This window comes from Malaclemys terrapin, chromosome 2 (genome assembly GCF_027887155.1).
Source record: "Malaclemys terrapin pileata isolate rMalTer1 chromosome 2, rMalTer1.hap1, whole genome shotgun sequence".
Classification (NCBI taxonomy): Eukaryota; Metazoa; Chordata; order Testudines; family Emydidae; genus Malaclemys; species Malaclemys terrapin.
Genome location: NC_071506.1, coordinates 40,975,750 through 40,989,754, shown reverse-complemented (window position 1 = coordinate 40,989,754; position 14,005 = coordinate 40,975,750). Strand labels below are relative to the sequence as shown.

General features: G+C 44.0%; 1 protein-coding gene across 1 annotated transcript in view; it reads left to right on the top strand.

Annotated features, from left to right (window-relative positions):
• The window catches only part of CPQ (carboxypeptidase Q), a 281,476-nt gene that overhangs the window by 227,784 nt on the left and 39,687 nt on the right, over positions 1-14,005 (top strand). Inside the window, exon 7 of the mRNA XM_054019834.1 lies at positions 2,953-3,154. Coding sequence (XP_053875809.1) covers positions 2,953-3,154 — 202 coding nt within the window. The remainder of the gene's footprint in view (positions 1-2,952; positions 3,155-14,005) is intronic.

Here is a 14,005-nt window from a genome sequence, read left to right as displayed (position 1 = left end):
CGGGAAGGAGGGTTACACAAGGTTATTTTACAGGAGTTGTGGTATTGCCATCCTTATTTCTGTGCTGCCTTCAGAGCTGGGTGGCCGGAGAACGGTGGCTGTTAACCAGGTCCCAGCTCTGAAGGCAGTGCCCCACCAGCAGCAGTGCAGAAGTAGGGGTGGCAATACCATACCATGCAACCCTTTACTTCTGCGCTGCTGTCTTCAGAGCTGGGCAGCTAGAGAGTGGCAGCTGCTGACCGAGGGCCCAGCTCTGAAAGTAGCAGCGCAGAAGTGAGGATGGCAATACCATACCATGCCATCATTACTTCTACGCTGATGCTGGTGGTGGCTTTGCCTTCAGAGCTGAGTCCTGGCCAACAGCGGTTGCTCTCCAGCTGCCCAGCTCTGAAGGCAACGCTGCTGCCAGCAGCACCGCAGAAGTACGAATAGCTGTACTGCACCCCTACTACAATAACCTTGTGACACCCCCCCCAACTCCTTTTTGGGTCAGGACCCCTACAATTATAACACCATGAAAATTCAGATTTAAATAGCTGAAATCATGAAATTGACCAAAATGGACCGTAAATTTGGTAGGGCCCTAAACATGAGTACTGTTTTGAGCAGAGTTATTGTTTTGAAGACATAGCCAATGTTTTACAGGCATCTAATGGAGCTGCTCAAGAGCCAGTGTTTGAAATGCTTCCGTTACAGGACAAATATGGTACAATGGTCAGCATTAAAAAGTTAGCATTTGCCAGATTGGTGGTATGAATGATACCCAGATTTTCCCTCCTACACCTAATACAGGAGAGAAATGTGGTTACTGTAGCAAATATTGTCTTTTAACTGGCAACTCTTGTGTGACAGATATTGCAGCCACATGTGGTATCTTTGGGGACCATATTGTATTTTACATAGAAAGCATGACAGTCTCAAAAAGCCATTATACTGAGATGGACCACACAGTTTGAGCTGGTAGAATAGCCCTTTGTACCAATACAAATGTATTGTGTTTTCTTGGCTCACTTTGGGGTGAAAATAGGGGGTGGTTTCCTGTACTATCTTGGATCACTGTGGGTGGGGTGAGGGTTCCAGCAGGATCTGGGATCACTAAGAGGTGATTAATGCAAAATCCCAAGCCTGGCTATGTAGATTCTCCACCTCTCGAAGCTTCTTCTGCTGGGGAAGAGAGGGAGGGACTGATTTTAACTGTTTTCAGGAGGCTGGGGGACAAAGAAAGACTTCTGGTGTAAAAGGCTGAGTTTAAACAGACTCAGGGCCTTCCTTTTGGTTCAGCAAACAAGCCCTTTGGTTGTAGAGTGGCTCCAACCCTTGCAGAAGGATTGGAAACCTAACAGACTTCCCATGTAGAAGATGTGAGAGTCCGGGTATGATTAGTGAGCATTTAAATCCTTTTATCCTTTTTATGTTTTTTCTATGATGCTTTTGCATTAAGAATAAATGTATTTTGCTTTCTTAGAGCTGTGTGGTCACTGGTAAAAACCCTGTCATTGTTCTGGCAGTGAAAGTAAAGAGCAGGGGGCTGGATACGTGTGAGAGCTGCTGAGGATATCACTGTGTATGACAGGGGGATGTGCAGCCGTAAAACCCTGGTCAGAAGGGAGTGGGACTAGAGACAGCTGATAGCCTGAGGCCTGAGACCTGATTGGTCACTCCTGGAGCAGACTGCGGAAGGGGAATACAGGTGCAGTTACCCAGGAACTGTGACACCTTGTACATCTGTGTTCAGGCACCAGGGGACTGAAATGTTTTAAAGCTGTCCTGAACACTCTGTTATACTATCACTGGCAGCTAACACAGCCTGAAATCTAAAGCTTAGCGTCTTACACATTCTATCATCTATACCCATGTTTTTCAGCCTTTTCAATACGGTTAGCACATTACAACAGAATGCACTTTCTGGTCCTTCTTCTCATCTCGCCATAAGGAAAGGGAGGGTTGTCATGACCCCAGGGTGAGAACCCATGACCTATGCAATTGCACTGGAGATAGGGCTGAGAGGACACTTCTATTCTAATTCCCTTTTCCTAGTTAGTTGTAACTTTTTTAACTTTTCTAGATTGAAACCTTTCAGGCTTTTCAACTCAGCCAAGAAGTTAATTATTTTCAAAAATATCTTCATTTGTTTAGCCATTTTGTTGTCCAACAGTTGGGGAAGTGACTTAGTCTTTATTTAAGTTGCTTTTCAGACACTTCCTTGTGTTCAAACATCTCAAAGACTTTTCTTTTAAAACTTTTAGCATGCCTATTCCTGAATTAGGAACCCTTGTTTTTGCCACATCTGAAATACTTTGATCTTGAAAGAACCAAGTTACAGCAATTAAAAATAGCACATTGAGCATGCACAGCACATTCTATTGCTGAATTTCAGAAAACCTGTGGCACCAGGGTGACAGGTTTTGAACGTTCATTGGTGGTAATATTTGTGTGAGATTATTTTCATAGTTACCAGTGAGTCAATTTAGCATGGGTCTATTATTCATGGGCAGTACTGCTCAATAGCACTTTTTTTTCTTGTAACGCTTATGCAGTCATGAATTTCCCAGACATGTGCGTAGAAGCAAAACTTCTAACTTGTGAGGATGGAGTGTGTTCTGTTAGGTGCCTTCAAGACAGTTCAGGTATAACTAGTTCTAAATTGCCTCATAAGGGTCGGGGTGTTAAGAGGACTAGTTAGTAGTGCAATGAGTTCGTGCCACCAGACTGGCTATTTTGTAAAAGCCTTCTGTCTTACGTTGCCTCAGAAAGGAGAGCCTTATCAGCAATTCATATATGAGAGATGAGACTTTTTGTTTTATATAGTTCATATACATCTCTTGTCTGCATTCTCTTTAATTTTTCGGTATTGCATGCTCTGTTAGTAACATATAGCTAATGGCAAATATTGGATTCTTACAAAAATAGTCTGCAAATAAATATTAAAATGATCTTTTCTTATGTGTTCAGGGTAACATCTCCAACTTTGACATCGTCATGGAGTCTGATTCGGGTACCTTCATGCCGATGGGCCTGGCTTTTACAGGCAGTGATAAAGCTCGTGCCATCCTGAAGGAGATAATGCAGCTGCTGCAGCCTATCAATGTTACAAACATTTACGAAAATGGTGGTGAAACAGACACTGAATATTGGGTGAGAGATGGAGTACCAGGTGAGAATGCTGGATGAAGTCATAGACAACATGGCTGAGTTGGTCTGGTTTTTTCTGTATGCTGTTACTTCTTAAATTCCGCTTGTTGCTCTATTTGATCTTTGACAACATTTTAAAAAAATCTTTTCCTTGAGTAATATTTATTAGAGAGGAAATATGTAAATATTTAAAGACTAACCACAGAATTAGGACAGAATGTGTGTTTGAGCATCAGTTTAATAAAGATTTAGATTATGCATGGGACAACAGGCCTAAAATCTTCTTTTAGGCTTTACGATTTATATTAATCTTTCCTATACCAGTGGTATAAAAATAGTAGAGAATTCTTTCAGCTTTATTCTAACACAGGACCCCAAAACAAAAATATCCCTTTGAAATTCAGCCCACTTCTCACTTGTTCTTATTTAATTTAATTTTAAAAAATTAATTGTTTTCAGTACATTTATTCTGTGGGGATTCAGCACTCAAAGACCAAAAGGTGATGATACACTAAAATCTAGCGAAGGACAAAGCCCTGTAAATGTATTTGAAAAATAGTTTCTACATTTATTCTCAGTGACACGTCTGAACCTCGTACAAGTAGCAATCTTCTTGCAAAAGTATTGTGATTTGAAACTGGAACAGGACAAAACTTTTTGGACAAATAGTTTGTTTGCCGAAAAATGCATTTTTGGGTTGACAGAAACTGTTTGCAAATTTGACGTGATAGCTTCAGCTGGGGAAAAGTTTTTCAGGGCCAGCAAACTGTGTGTATATCCCCTTATAACCTTTAGCTGTGTGTGTGACGTTCTGTCACTTTATAACTTTAGCCAGTGGTTAAGGCATTTGCCCAGATATGGGAGACCCAGATTTGAATCTGCACTCTGGAGCAGAGACTTGAACTCAGATCTCCCCTCTCCCAGGTGAGCATCCTAACAACCAGGCTATAGGCTTGAAGGATCTGAGATTAATTGAGCTTTTACCATGTTTTCAACACTTGAATAATAACAGAAGATATTTTGGTTTTTAGTATTTAAAAACAAAACAAAAACTTTCTTTTTATGCTGGTTTATGTCTAAAGTACTTTGTTTTCTATTTGTGATACTGGAATGATGAAGACACATGTCAGATATTTTTGGAATCTTTCTGGTACTGTAGTGGGCTGTGGAGTATATGCCTCTTACTTTGGGGAAAATGTTGTTTGCTTAGGGCTCAGATCTTAGTTGCACTATTTCTACTCATGAGTGGTGGATATCATAGGCTGGGGGAGGCTAGGGTGACCAGATCACAAGAGTAAAATATCAGGACATGTGGGGGGGACAGCCACAGGCTCACAGCCCCCACCGGAGCCATGGGGGTGGAGGGCACACATGGGGGCAGGGGGCGCTGCAAGCTGGAGGTCACGTCCGCATGGCCCCGGCTCCAGTCCCCACAGCAAACCGCAGGTCGCAGGCACACAGCCCTGGCTCCGGCCCCCACCACAAGCCACAGGTCACGGGCACATGGCCCCAGCTCCAGCCCGTGCCGCAAGCTGCAGGGCAGGGGTGCACGGCTCCAAGTCCGGCCCCTGCCGCAATGGGGGTGTCTCAGGGCTGGGGGTTGGGACACGGCAGGGAGTTTGAGGTGCTGACTCCAGGAGGGAGTTTGGGTGCAGGAGGGGACTCAGGGCTGGGGCAGGGGTTGGGGTGTGGGGTATGGACTCCAGGAGGCACTTAACTCAGGCAGCTCCCCGGAAGTAGCAATATCTCCCTCTGGGTCCTAGACACAGGCGCGGCCAGGAGGCTCTGTACAGAGCCTCGCCCGCAGGCACTGCCCCCGCAGCTCCCATTGGCTGTGGTTCCCAGCCAATGGGAGCTGTGGAGCTGGCGCTCATGGAAGGGACAGCACACAGAGCCCCCTTGGCCGTCCCTGCACCTAGGACCCAGAGGGAGATATCTCCACTTCCGGGGAGCTCCATGGAGCCAGATAGGGAGCCTGCTAGCCCTGCGCCAGCCAGATGCCTGGCAACCCCACAATATTGGGACAAATGGCATCCCAATCGTACATTGGTCAGGACACGGGACAAAGAGTTAAATATTGGGACAGTCCCGATTTTATTGGGACGTCTGGTCACCCTAGGGGAGGCTATGCTTCCCCAAACAGCCTGGCCTGGCCCCGCCCATGCTCCATCCCCACGCCTCCTCCTGCAGTTCCCAGCGCTCTGCCCTGGCCCAGGCTGGCTGGAGCTGGGCAACCTGCTGTGGGGACTCGGGACAGCTGGCACTGGGGTCGCGCTGCCCACCCAGCACTCGGACTGCACCGCCTGGTGCTCCAGGGCTAGGGGCGCTGCGTCTGCGTCACCTGGCACTCCAGGTAGGGGGTGCTGTGGCCGTGCTGCCTGACACCAGGACCCATGGTCAGCATGCTTTGGGCTCCTGCAGGGAAGGGGGAACTGAAGGAGAGGGGCTGGGGGATAGCCTCCCCAACGGCCAGGTCACCAGCTGCCCATGTTTCTATTCCATGCACAAGTTACTAAGTAGCACATCAAACTGCTGTAATCCTGTAATTTACATGTCCTTGATCCTAGGCTCTAACTGCACCTATTTTACACCTGCATAAAAATATGCTAAATTGAGAGATGGGTAAGAGCTGCCAATGGTCAATAACCATGCCACTTCCATCTCCCTTTCTTCCGAAAATCTGTGGATCTGTACCGCTGCTCCTGGATTTCAGGTCTAGATGATCTGTATATCTGTGTAGTCATTGGCACATGAGAATTTCCCCATGCATGTTTAGAAAATATAAAGGGGGAGAAATGCTGTCATGGTAAAATATGCTTTGACTTTTGTGAAGAAAGATCCCTTTTTATAAAGAGATGGATTTTTCTAGGGACCAATGAATTCCTGATGAATTCCTCCCTCCCAGGGCCGGCTCAAGGCACCAGCTAAAGAAGCAGGTGCTTGGGGCAGCCAATACTAAGGGGCGGCACCCCGGCCGCTATTGGGGTGGCACGTCCAGCTCTTCGGTGGCAATTCGGCGGCGGGTCCCTCCGTCCCTCTTGGAGCGAAGGACCTGCCGCTGAATTGCCGCCAAAGAGTGGAGCGGTGCGATTGCGCTGCCGCGGCTTTTTTTTTTTTTTTTTTTTTTTTTTGTGGCCGCTTGGGGCAGCAGAAAACCTGGAGCCGGCCCAGCTCCCTCCACCCCATATTGTCTATTTCCATGTGCCCCTCACAGATCGGGACACTGCCCAACCACCAATGCTGCCACCTAACACAGCCTTTACCACTTACATCTGTGGTCATGCCCCTGGTTGCAGAGGTGTGAATGGGTATGTAGGAATATCTGGAACCCCGGCTGTTGTTTGTGATGGGAGGGTCAGAGGGGCTGAAGGGGAAGCATTGGGGATATAGAGAAATTCATCTGTTTGTGAGGTGCATGATGAGAGAAACTGTATGGGGGGGGGTCTTTAAGTTTCAAATCTGTTTAACCCAGTCAATAATAATACTTAGTTGTTATATAGCAATTTTCATCAATTGAAATTCAGTTCACCTTTAACGTTAAACATTAGGAGCATTAGCTGGTTTGTTTCTTTGCTGTATGAAACTTTGCTTCATTTAACCGCCTGTTAAGAGAATCACTAAGTACCCCCACAATGCAAAGTATGGTATTTTCCCCTTTAGAGATGGAATGAAAGAATTAACTCCATTAAAAGAACTGCTGCTTCAGATTGTATCATACTGTACCAGAGAGAAGGCTTTAAACATCTTGCAAGCTTCACGCTTTGTCTGCAGTATTCTCATTGTTCAAATGAACACTTACGGTATATAATAATATTGTAACAGTCAGAACATACTATAACAGCTTTTCCGATGTTATCCAATTTAAACAAGCAGTCAAGTGTTGACACTTCATCAATTTCATTTACATAGTTTCCTGAAAATACACTTGGCTATTTTGTTTCCACAGCATATTACAGAAAACATGGAATGCATCAGCAATAAGAATTTGTGACCCAAAAAATTCAGTTCCTTATCATTTAAATTTTTACTGTATTAATTAGAGTTCAGGAGTGGCTTCTATTCCAAGTATTAAAATCCACCTCCTCCTTTGAGTCAGAAAGCCCAGTGAAAACAATATTACTTGTGCTTTTTACATTCATTCATAACTACCGGTACTTCTGGTAAAGGTTTAGATTAGGTTTAGCTAGTCAGGAATTTATCCACAAAAGAATGCTGGCTCTTTGGTCTGGAAGGTTTACCTGATTCAGAGAAGGGACCCACTCTCTGGCCCAATTCATATTTAATTATACAAATAAATAGGAGAGAAAGATCTCTCCAACAGGTCAGATTGACTCTCTAGACCAGAGCACTCACCTGGGATACAGGAGACCTGGGTTCAAGCCACAGTTCTGAATCAGGGAGAGGAGGGACTTGAACCTTGGTCTCCCATGTCACAGGTGAGTGCCCCAGCCACCAAACTACTGGCTATTCTGAGGTGAGTGTCTTCCATATTTTTTCACAAAAATTTCAAAAGATCTCATTTTCATTCAGCATTGGAATTAAACAAAATTCTGAAACCTCAAAATTTTTCACAAAACAGAATTTTTGTTTTCCACCCACTCCTAGTTCAGACTACTGCACTCATGCGTCTCAGAGTCTAAGCTATTCTCTTTTACATGGGAGTACAATTGAATATTGTAGCACTCATTTATCCTTTCCCTTAAATTGTGGAACTGCACAGAGTACCCATATTTGTAGTAATAATAGCGCTAACTACTGTCAGGTGCCACAGATGTGCAAAGTGATCTAAAAACATTAATTATCCAAACAACACGTATGTGGTACAAGAGGTGGAATCTATGTGGAAAAACACAGCAGTGGGATTTAATACATTGTGTAGCTCTTCTGAATGCTTGAGAGATTTCCTGCAGTGGTCTTTATATTCAACAATTTGGAGAATAATTTGAACCAAGAATGAGAAATCTCTATAATCATTGTAAAACCAGACAATATTGTGTTTCTAACATTTGTGGTATTATAACTGTGTCTTTTTTCATAAAGCAATAGGTAAAGGCCGTTGATTGCTGTGAAGTCTATTATAGGATGATATAGTGATTTGAGATGGCCATTAGTCTTAAAGAACTAGTTTGTTAATTATTCAATTGTCTTCCAAAATCCTTTATTTCAGTCATTTTTATTACTCATTTCTTTTTCTCTCAATTAAGCTTTATTTCTAAACTCTATATACACATAATGCCTTTTATTACAGCACATTTGTTTTACCAAGAGGCTTGGTCAGCACTTGCAAGTACAGTATATTGTTTCACATGTTGTGTTATAACAGGCTTGTCTGGTCTCTGAACAGGTGGAAAGACATGTAGTGACCCTCACTAGAAAGATGTTATAATATTTTAGTCAAGAAAACAAGGTATCTGATATATGAATGAGGCAGTGTGTGACTTCCTGCACTCCCCCTTCCTGTCTCTATCTCTCTCTCTCTGGTCTCAGTGCCACTAGATGGGACAGAACACCACATCCAGAAGGTGTGTGGGTTACACTTACTCCCAGCAACTCAGGGTCTCCTTGCATGGGTGGGTGGGCAGGCCAGGCCTATTTTTCTGTTCTCCTCCTGCTACATACAGAGTTCTGTGCTGGGTTGGTATTGGTGAGCCCTCCCCATAGCCGTGGCTTTTGGAGGTAACGCTTTGATGAGATACATAAGGTAGTCCCTCTCTCACAGCTATTGCTTCAGGCTGTCTGCAGACACAAGCAGTTGTCACTGAATTGGCGACACTTGTCAAGCTTTTCCTTTCAACTACAAGGGCTAAAAACTTGAATTAAAACTAAGATTGATATAATCATGTGACTCCATGAGTCAGAGCCCTGAGCACAGGAATGCAGCATCTGTGCTTTAATTAGGCATAGGCAAGAATTGTTTCATCTGAAGGGGAGATTTTTGGTAAGGTGGGGAGAGGGAACAGAAAATAAAAGCTTTCTTTAAAAATGTAGAAAACAGCATCTCCCTTTAACTTTTAGTATTTTCATAAATTGCCAATTAAAATACCCAATGTAGGATGTCACACACTATTGCTCTGAACATCAACTCCAGCAACTAAGCAGGAGTAAAATGACTCCCTCTTTCACAGGAGCACATAGCTGTGTGCTAGACTCCAAAAAATGTCAATCACCGGTCACCAGAAATAAGCTCTGTATATAGATATTTGAGTCAATTATACCGTTTTCTAGTTTGTTTATCCCAATTCTGTCTGTTGGACTCTATATTCTGGATTAGGTTATGTCTATGCTACAAACTTTGGTCAACACAAGTTACGTTGGGGGTAAAGATGCCAAAGTTAGTACACCTCTACCTCAATATAACACCTCTACCTCAATATAACCTCGGGAGCCAAAAAATCTTACCGCGTTGTAGGTGAAACCGCGTTATATTGAACTTGCTTTGATCCATCGGAGTGCGCAGTCCCGCCCCCCGGAGCACTGCTTTACCGCGTTATATCCGAATTCGTGTTATATGGGGTCGCGTTATATCGAGGTAGCGGTGTATATCGTTTGTGAGGTGCATATTTGACTCCTTGCATCAGCACTGTGACATACTCACCAGGAGTGGTTGTGCTGACACATGGTGCGGTGCACTCTGGGTAGGTGTTCCAGTTTGCCACTTGCCATTGTCCAATCTTTTGGGAAATTTTGGCAATCCATGGGTGGGGCAGAAATAAGTAATCAGGGATGACTGGAAATAAGGGGTCAAGTTCTCCATCCCATAATCCCATCTATATTCCATAATTTTCTCACCTTTTTTTTTAAATTCCACAAGCCCATGCAGCATCTTTTGCTGCCCACCGTCTCTGGCAGAAGCATAGAGCTCACACAGTTCTGCACTGTTGTCATGAGCATTGAAAACACAGGATGAATGATTCTCCAGTATTTGCAGAACTGCAGGAAGAACCACAGTGGCAGGGGACATGACAGTGTTGTGGAAGACAGATTGCTGGTGGGGTATCCACCAAATATGGCATGCAGCTCGTTGTAAAAGCTGCAGACTGTTGGCCTACCTGGCATTCTGGTATGCCTGCCACAGTTCCTTTGCTTTCACTTGGCACTGCTCCTTATGCCTGTGTGACAGGTTCAATCACAGAAACACCTTTGGGACTGTCACCTGATGTGCTGAAACTACCTCTGAGCTCATTTTCTTTGCCAGTTTGGGCCTCCAGAACCCTGTCTTGTTGAGCTAGATATGCTAATCTGCTGCAACACAGACCCAGGGTCTGACCAACCTCCCCCCCCCCCCCCCAAAGCCGCAGACTTAACTGAAAACGGCTTAGCAAGTGCCTCTAGTGTCTCTATCACCCAGACACTCAGTTCCCAATGGGATCCAAACCCTAAATGAATCCATTTTACTCTGTATAAAGCTTATACAGGGTAAATTCATAAATTGTCTGCCCTCTATAACACTGATAGAGAGATATGCACAGCTGGTTGCTCCCCCAAGTATTAATTACTTTGGGTTAATCAATAAGCAAAAGTGATTTTATTAAGTATAAGTATAAGAAGTAGGATTTAAGTGGTTTCAAGTGATAACAAACATAACAAAGTAAGTTACTCTCTTGTGTGCAAAGTCACAGCAACAAGATGGAGTTTGTAGCCACCTGGGCAAATCACATGTCCATAATGATTCAGCTTTTTGCAGGCTGATGCCATTGTTTACATGTTAGTTTGAACATTCCCAGGAAAGCTCAGGTATGGATTGGCGTCTCCCAAAGTCCATTGTTAAGTGTTTCTTGACTGGGCACTTACTGAGAATAGGCCTTTCTCAAGAAGCTGACCAAATGCTTCACTGAGGCTACTTAGAATCAAACACATTAAGATACAAGTACATAGCCAATATTCATAAGTTCAAATACAAAAATGATACACACATACAGACAGCATAATCATAACCAGCAAATTACATCAAGGCCAGCAAATCCTGGCCTTGATGTATGACACCTTACTTGACCTCCTTTGTGCAAGATTTGGTGCAACTATAAGACTTTGATTGCAACAATGATCTATAGAGTCGCAGTTCATGTCAATAATGTCACACCCTGTCATACCCCTTCACCTGAATCCCCCAGGCAGTCTGGTCGCAGATGTCCATGTTTCTATGGCTAGTCCATAACTGTGCCTGGCCCACAGGCCCAGAAGATCCAATGCCTCCTGTCTCCTCCAGACAGAAATGTGTCTGAAGCATTTAGCTGGCATGGTCAGCAGGGCAGTTGCACACAACAAAGGAGAGCTGCAAGGTATGCTCTACAAGCAAGGCAAGCAGGACAAGTATTTCAAAAGTACATGGAATTTTTAAAGGTGGGGTGTAGAGCGTGGTGACTTCCAGTCTCTGAGATCCCTGGGCAGTGGAGTTCACAGTTATGACAAGAGCAGTCAGTGTCTGGCATTGTGCAACTGCTGCTGGAGGAGTGTCAGGGTCGACATAGGTCACATGGTGTTCACTCTTGCACTGCATTGACCACAGTACTTTGACCATGGTTCAGTGCCATTGCAGGGGGGAGGGGCTGTTTAACTGCATTGCCATAACAGGGTGTTTATATCGACAGGAGACAAATTTGAGTGTAGACACTTGTACAACTAGGTTGATGTGGAGCGACTTACATCGACGTAACTTAGTAGTGTAGACGAGGCCTCAGTGAATCTGAGGCACATCCTGATGCAGCTCTTGCTTAGAGTGTTAACGTGGCACTTTGGGGTGACACAGTAGTTTATGTACAACCACCAACAGTTTAAAAACAACTCCTCTCAAGTACATAGATCACATACATCAAGGCCAAGATTTTTTAAAAAGCTAGATTCATAAGCCCAAAGCTAGATTCATAAGCCCATGTGTGTCACCTAAATAAGTGGCCTAACATTCAAAAGTACTGAGCACCTAGCAGCTCCACACTGGGCCACTGACTTAGGCACCTAAATATGGTTACGGAGCCTATCTTTAGATACCATTTATTTTTCAAAATAAACCTAAATCTTGGACAAGTGGGATATACTTGTCATATCTTGGCATCAATGTATCAATTTCTGTGAGACACCCAGTCTCCCTTTTAATGTCTTTTATTATGGTACAGGAGGAAAATTTAGTATATGAGCATGTTTCTCAGCAGAAGTTAAATTTTGTGCAACTTGGGAGATATTAAATTAAAGCAGTATGCTAGGAGAACAATTTTAATTGCTTGGCACTTAAAGAACCTGCTATAGCTATTACATCTATTAGAACCATTTAAAATCTTGATTGAATTTAGAGCCATGAGTATTAACCTGTAAAATAATTCAGCTATGGTTTTCATTTATCATTGTCCCATAAAAAATAAGCTTTGAGAACTAGGAATTACTTTGCTGTAATTAAATGAATTAAATGTACTGTAACTTTTATAAAAGTGGATGTAGATTACTTCATAGGGCATTATTAAAATGCTCACTGTTTAGCATAATATCACGTCTATATTAACCTTTCAGAACTTGTCCTGTCTATAAGAAAGGCTGTTGTATCCTTGTGACATTCCCCGGGGTGCAGTCTGGACTGCTGTGTCCCCTTAATTCTCCAGCATGGGATGCTTTTTACTCTGCTTTGCTGATGAGCAGCAAACCCTTCCAGACTCTGATCACTCACAGCCACCAGCATGTAATGTCACTTCCAGCTGAATACATGAATGCTATGCCCAGGCATCCATGAATTATATATAGGGTGAGAGCCGCATATGCCCCAGCCTTGCAGGACCCTCCTGAAGGGTATAAGCTTATAGGCAGTCCGTCATTCCAACAATGGGTAATGACTATGCACCAGGCTTGTTGACTTAAGTAGAGATTCCCAAGCACTTCAGCCAAAACACACTGGTTTAGGCAAAACAATAAAACAAGTGTATTAACTAAAGGAAGACAGATTTTAAGTAATTACAAGTATAGCTGCATATGAGTCAGGATTGGTTACAAAAGAAATAAAAAGATAAACATGCAAGCTAATTCCTAAACTTTACCAAGGCTAATAAGCAAAAAGGTTTCTCTCACCAAAAAGCTTACAGCAGTCTGTGCTAGCTGGAAAGCCTTCCAGCTAGGATCCCTCTTCCCTGGTTCAGTTTAGATCAAAATATTGTAGGGAAGGTTTCTCAAGTCCAGGATTGTGGAGGGAGGAGTAGAAAGGGAGAGGAGAGAGCTCCCCTTCCCAATAGCTAATAACCTGGTAGTTAGGGCATTCACTTGCAAGATGGGAGACCCAGGGCCGCCCAGAGGATTCAGGGGGCCTGGGGTCTTCGGCGGCAGGTCCCAGGGCAGAAGGACCCCCCGCCACGGGTCTTGGGGCACTTCAGCAGCGGGTCCCGGAGCAGAAGGACCCCCCGCCGCCAAACTGCTGCCGAAGACCCACTCTCATGGGGACCCCTGTGGGGCCCGGGGCCTGGGGCAAATTGCCCCATTTGCCCCCCCCCCCCCCCCCCGGGCGACCCTGGGGAGACCTAGATTCAATTCCCTGCTCTGCCGGATCTTTCACATCCCAGATGAGAGCCCTATCACCGGGCTATTGTCTATTCTAGGTCTCTGTCGCTCATGTTTTTTCTCAAATAATGTCGAAAGGTTTTGTCTTTGTTCCAATGCAGAATAAAAACAAATTTCAAAACATCGCTACTTTTTTTCATCTTCAAAATGGGTATAGTTGTTTGCTGGCCATGGCTCGGACAGAAGTAAGGGTTTGATGCAGTAATTACTGGCTGAGATTCTGTGTTATGCAGGTCAGACTAGATGATCGTAATGGTCTCTTCTGGCCTTAAAAATATATAAATCTATAAGTAAATCTCATAAACTTTTGATATAAAAAGATGCTGCCTTACTTTTAACTCTC